At 36.4% G+C, this 5,624-nt stretch overlaps 2 protein-coding genes across 2 annotated transcripts in view; one reads left to right on the forward strand and one right to left on the reverse strand.

The window, feature by feature from the left end:
* The window catches only part of LOAG_16994 (importin-beta domain-containing protein), a gene marked incomplete at its 3' end in the record, with an annotated part of 6,661 nt that extends 2,622 nt beyond the window's left edge, over positions 1–4,039 (reverse strand). Inside the window, exons 1-13 of the mRNA XM_020449651.1 lie at positions 3,882–4,039; positions 3,726–3,803; positions 3,168–3,422; positions 2,940–3,064; positions 2,726–2,840; positions 2,286–2,396; positions 2,045–2,206; positions 1,806–1,925; positions 1,536–1,593; positions 1,304–1,413; positions 982–1,098; positions 794–892; positions 232–381 (exon numbers count right to left, since the gene is read on the reverse strand). Of these exons, the coding sequence (XP_020306791.1) occupies positions 232–381; positions 794–892; positions 982–1,098; positions 1,304–1,413; positions 1,536–1,593; positions 1,806–1,925; positions 2,045–2,206; positions 2,286–2,396; positions 2,726–2,840; positions 2,940–3,064; positions 3,168–3,422; positions 3,726–3,803; positions 3,882–3,995 (1,614 nt within the window). The 5' untranslated portion in view covers positions 3,996–4,039. The remainder of the gene's footprint in view (positions 1–231; positions 382–793; positions 893–981; positions 1,099–1,303; positions 1,414–1,535; positions 1,594–1,805; positions 1,926–2,044; positions 2,207–2,285; positions 2,397–2,725; positions 2,841–2,939; positions 3,065–3,167; positions 3,423–3,725; positions 3,804–3,881) is intronic.
* A 426-nt stretch (positions 4,040–4,465) lies between these two features.
* Positions 4,466–5,413, forward strand: LOAG_12126 (hypothetical protein; the record flags this gene model as incomplete). The annotated part of the gene is made up of 2 exons (XM_003147639.2): positions 4,466–4,540; positions 4,836–5,413. The coding sequence occupies 2 exons, from the start codon at positions 4,466–4,468 to the stop codon at positions 4,956–4,958; spliced, it is 198 nt and encodes a 65-aa protein (XP_003147687.1). The 3' UTR covers positions 4,959–5,413.
* Positions 5,414–5,624: the final 211 nt, after the last annotated feature.

The following is a 5,624-nucleotide window of genomic DNA, read 5'->3' on the forward strand; positions in this document are numbered from 1 at the left end:
TATATATATATACATAATTGTGAATATTGCAGATGTATTTTATTGTCCTATACAATATGTATAATTATACATAATTATACAAATTATACAAGGAAATAAAGTACAACTGGTTACAAACAAAAAAATTATTTCTTTAAACATCTTAGAACAAATCTGTACAATTTAAAACATGATTTTTTTTTCTACTACATTTCAGAGCAAATTTGTAATATCTAAGTATAAAACAGCAACCTGATATCTGTTGAATGCTTCTACTAGAGTAGCTAGGATTTCGGGCAAGTATGGAACCAACTCCAAATTTGCTTCTTCTTCAAGAGTTGCAAATGCAGAACATGCGGCCTCTTGCACCCGTTTACTACCGTCTAGAATACGAGCCAGCAACTGAAAAATAGTTTTAGTGATATAAATTTGAGTCCAGACATGAAGTGTCGAAAATTTTACAGTATTGCATTACGGTACCGAAAAATTCCTATAGTTCAGAAAGACACATAATTCTCCGTGCTCTCGAAAAGCTCTTATTTATCTTATTCCATAGAAAAGAGCAAGATAGCCAGCATGCAACAATTTCTCACAAATGACCCAATAATAAAGTGGGTTATGGTGTTTTTTAAGTCAGGTCCTGATTGTAGAAATATATGCTCGCACAATGTATACAAAATCACCTCACCAGTTTTCATAATCCCGTAGCTCTTCTGCAACAATCAAATGGGAGACTCTTTTTATTTGAATTTTTTAATTTTTGAGCCGCTGATAGCCTTCACTCATGCATTTTATTCACCAAAAAGGGACCCACCTCCTTTAACAGCTGCTTGAAATACATATTATGATCTTGCTGAACAACATAATGACAATATCGAGACAAAGTCCAACAAGTAATTGACCTCACAAGAGCCTGAAGTTAACAACATCCTTAATGGTTAGAAAATCATTTCAGTGCTGCAAAAAGATGTTTAAATCAAAGTACGAGACAAGAAATTATACTTTTCGATCTTGCAAAGATGTGATTAAGAATGGTACGAGTTCCGGTAAATGTGGAGTAATGCCGGACATACAGCCTTCCGCAACAGCACCCAAAGCTAATATGCCACTTTCTTTTATCTGAAACTACATTCTGTTTTTTCACACTCCATAACAGCAAACAAAAGCATTTGAAAAATTTCTTAAGCAATTTTCTTATGAATTTAAACAATTGAATAGAATAGAATGACTTTTTTTTTTAAAAAAAATATTTCAAACCATTGAGTTATTTAAATTCATGAGTGTTGGATAAAATCAAAACATAAGTGGATAAAATATGACTTACCAGCCAGTTATTGTGAAAGAGAGTTTCCTTAAGGATAGGTAGAAGAGTTGGTAAGAAGTCATCATTAAATATGCTAGAAAGTACATCCAAGGAAGCAGCACTACATTTTCCTGCAAATTTGTACAACCGTTAATCATTACTTGGAAAAATTACATTCATTAGTGCCTAAGAAACGAGAAATACACATTTGACGATAATAAGTTTCACACAAAACAAACATCGAAAAACATACGCAAATTCCACTCAGTCGAACTGTCATCATCCCCATCATCATCATCATCCATCGATTCCTAAATTTTGAAAAAACTGTTATATCAATCCATAATGTCTTAAAAATTCATCTCTCGCATTATTACCTTCCAAGTAGTGATATAGAAATATCTCACCACTTGGAATTAGAATAATGCAAAAATCTCAAATCACAGGTGCTTATAAAAGAGTACAGGCTAAGCCTCGTATGAAGTGCACATTTGCTAAGATTTATTGAAAACAATACAGGTACCACCTCAACAGCAGTGTCGGACTTTTTTTGTGTTTGCATTTGCGTTTTGGCACGGTGGAAACGCGGCTTTATATCTTGTTGACGATCGGGTATTGCGCCATCCTCTTCATCAATATCACCCTGAAAAACTGTGTGCAAATAATCAAGCAAAGCAACTTAGTTCTGCAATAAAAAAGGAATAATGACGGAATAACTTTCGAGGTAAACAATCATATAAAAGATCTGTCGGCATAACCTACTTTCAAAACGGCAACATCCACATCGGAATACCTCATACACCTAACCAGAACTGGTATCAACTTAGGAAGGTGAGGCAATAGAGCTTCTTTGCAAATTTGTGGGTTTTCTGCTAATGCTAACCAAAATTCACAAGCTTCCAACGCTGTTGCTTCATTTGGATCCTAAAAATCAGCAAAATTTTAAATCCCGTAGTAAAGCATGAATAAGCAAGCACTATCAATAAAAGAGTAAATCTTCTACCTGTGTCCTCAGAAGCATAAACTCTACAATGTTTCCTAACTGAGATGCTAATTTATCGAGATGAGAATCAAGTAGCAATGTTAACGACCGACAAAGCTGCTTTTGCACTTCCTGCAACAAATTAGTACAATATAATAAAAAACAAAGAAGAAGTAGGGCTACATATGAATCAGAGTTTGTAAGAAAAAGGAAAAAGAAATGTCGTTTTTCTTACGAATCAATGTCAAACATGCAACTTTCTATTAACAAGAATGACTTCAGCTTATTTAATTGCAGTCTCTCTCCTAAGCTGACAATATTTGCAAAGAAATCAAGAAAATAAGACAAGTAACACAATATAATAAAAGTGAAATAAGGTCCGACACTTCACACTACATCGTTTCTGCAAGCGTAGTAAATTGTACGTTAACAATCAGTTTGAGAAAGTAAGGCAGAAATACCGTGTCTATATCATTTGCCAAAGCAAACAGGTGTTGCAAAAATATGTCCATAATATTGTTTAATGGTTCCGTTTGAACTAATAAAATGCAGTTCACCGAATTAAGCGCCAACGCCCTATAATTATTAGCATTTTACAAATCAAAGTCACTAAACAAACAGAAATAAAAGGAGCCGTTGTTTTTTCATAAATTAAATGGAAGGAAAACAACCGACCTCAACTTAGGTGCTGGAGAATTGAAGAAACACAAAAGTTTTGGAATAAGTGTGCTCAAGTGTTCTTGAGGTGCTAACATATCTGCAGAATCCTCGCAAATTTTCTGTATCGCACCCATAGCACCCTGTAAACTTACAGAATGCTTAAGATTTTGTGTTCTGTGGAACCTAACAGTATTATCGAAGCAAATTAAACAAGTTAAATTTATATGTTGCAAAAAAAAAAACCTCTTGCAAGTTCTCATCAGATCCGTCTAGCATATTGCATAATGTAGGAAGCAAGGCTGGCCACTGAACGATACCCTCATGGACAACAATTGTTGTGATAATAATGCCCACAGTAGCACGTATTAACGGATGGCAATCCGAAATTGCCAGAAGTGTTCTGTTCTTAACATAATGTCGTATAGGTTCCGGTAAACGTCCCCAAAGCATTCTTATTGAATTTTTGAGTATCAGACCAGCCAATGAACGATTCGCTACCTGCAAATATGCCTATTTGTCATTGTAATTCACAACATCCCAGTAAAGGACTCATTCCAAGCATTTATCGGTAGCTGACGTGTGAAACAGCAGTTTGATAGGTTATGCTAAGAAAGGTGAATGATAAAGGAGATGTGATGGTTTCAAAAAAATCAACCAAGATGCTTAAACTATTTAAACTATCAAAAATATGAAGATCTTTTGAGATTCGAAATCTCCGTATCTAGTTTAAAGTAGAAATTCGAAATGAAGCATAATGTGAACTCGCCGTTTTTGTAGAAAACAGATAAACAGTAATAATACCTGCTCATCTTTCAGTTCGCTGAGAATGAATACAAGATAACAGCAAAATTCGGGATGTAGATTAAGCTGGTCAAGACGCTGAAACATACTATGAGTGACAAAGCGAAATGTAAAATTAGACAACAAAAGTAATAAGTTTTATAAAAGAGAATATACTTCTTGAACATTTCGTTGTGTCTGTGTATCGGGTGATTGTGAATGCTGGAGGAGTTGCACGACCTGTTGTAACTCTTCCGGAATAGGCCTCCAGTCTTCCGCTTCTCCGGTCATTTCAAAAGATCATACTATGTAAAATATATCTATCTAATCTGAAAAAGGAAGAGAGACAACCTAACAGTGAACAAAACCTTGGGTTGCCAAAGTCGAACGCAAGTATCCTGTTAGTAGCTCTTTGAGTACTTAGCAGACGTAACAATGGGAATGGCGTATTGCGGACTATTCCAATCGCATCTTCTTAAGTGTGACTTCATTCCTAACTAACAAAAATGCCCCTATCCTTCCGGAATGCCTTGAGTATTATCCATTTCCACTGGTTGAAATAATGAATAAACCAATAAAGCAAAGAACACTGCAAAGAGAGCGCAAAGCACCTTATGCTTGTCCTTCGTATTTTCGGGAGTATCTCCCAGACACAGTTAATCTCTCAAATGACTATCCTTACTTACCTAACCCTACGCTCTCAACACTATACATGATATATAAAAGACAAGTTGGGAGGTACACGTTTTTGCACAGCGTGGATGGTTTCTGTTGCATTACGCCTAACTAGTGAAATCAAACAAATTCGACCAATGGTGAAATGTCATTCGGCCCAGGTATGGAAAGCGCGGAGGACCGGAGGTTGTGAAGGATAGGCGGGACAATACGGGTCACAGTTTGGGAAGTTGTATATGGCCTTCATTTACATTGTTTTGAATGCCAACAATCATAGAGGTGTATCAGATGGTCTCCTAGATTCATTACTTTTCTCCCTCTTTGCGAATAATTGATGAAATTCAACCTCTGCCCTTCTCACAAATAAGACTCGTCTCTCATCCTATCCTCCCGATACACCCTGTGCTCTCGCGGAATGTATTCTTTACGGCTTCTTCTCTCTGTATATTTCTTCAGCAGTGCGACAACATTATGCTCTACGCTGGGCCAAAAGATTCATGGAGACCAAGTCATAGTGATCCTCTCAGGCGTGAAACGGCTGCTGTGACGGAACTGATTATAGGGAAAGGTCGACAGTAGGGTGGAAAGAGGGGAAAGAAGGATGCAGTTGAGGCTGGCGAGGATTCCGGTGAATAAATGAAGAAGTATGTCGCTGACGAGGTACAAGATGGATGAAATTACGAGACAAATTACTTTGAAATAGATTCCGCTGGAACTATAGGAATGCGAGACATCTTTACCTTTGAAAGATCCTGTCAAGATTGTTGCTTCTGTGACGTTGCTCATTAATTTTTCTTCCACTACAATCCGCGTCCCATTGCAAAATTTTGGCTGGTTGATATTTCGCAACATGATAATTGGTAACACGATAATTGGCGTTCCGCAACAAGATAATTGGCATCATTAGATCGTAAATGCATTTTTGCTCAAGCGTTAGCTTGGAAGTATTTAATTAAGTATTTGACTTTACGGTAAAAGATCACCCGTGTTGTAATTTTGTTGATGACACAGTTCATAATTGAATAAAACAGCAGCAAATTGATTCGGTGATGGCATTCCCAACTGATCAAGGAGTTTTTTCGCGATTTCCAAGCACAAATCTTCAATCATTATCAATGTTTCATTGCAGATTTCTGCTGTAAAAGCCATGTTTATATTCGAATTTTCCTTTGTATTCGACGGAAAATATCTTTAGCCATGTGCGATTTACATTCCTTCCATATATACCATACTCATTAACAGTAG

The sequence above is a fragment of the Loa loa genome (genome assembly GCF_000183805.2).
Source record: "Loa loa unplaced genomic scaffold supercont3.33, whole genome shotgun sequence".
Lineage (NCBI taxonomy): Eukaryota > Metazoa > Nematoda > Chromadorea > Rhabditida > Onchocercidae > Loa > Loa loa.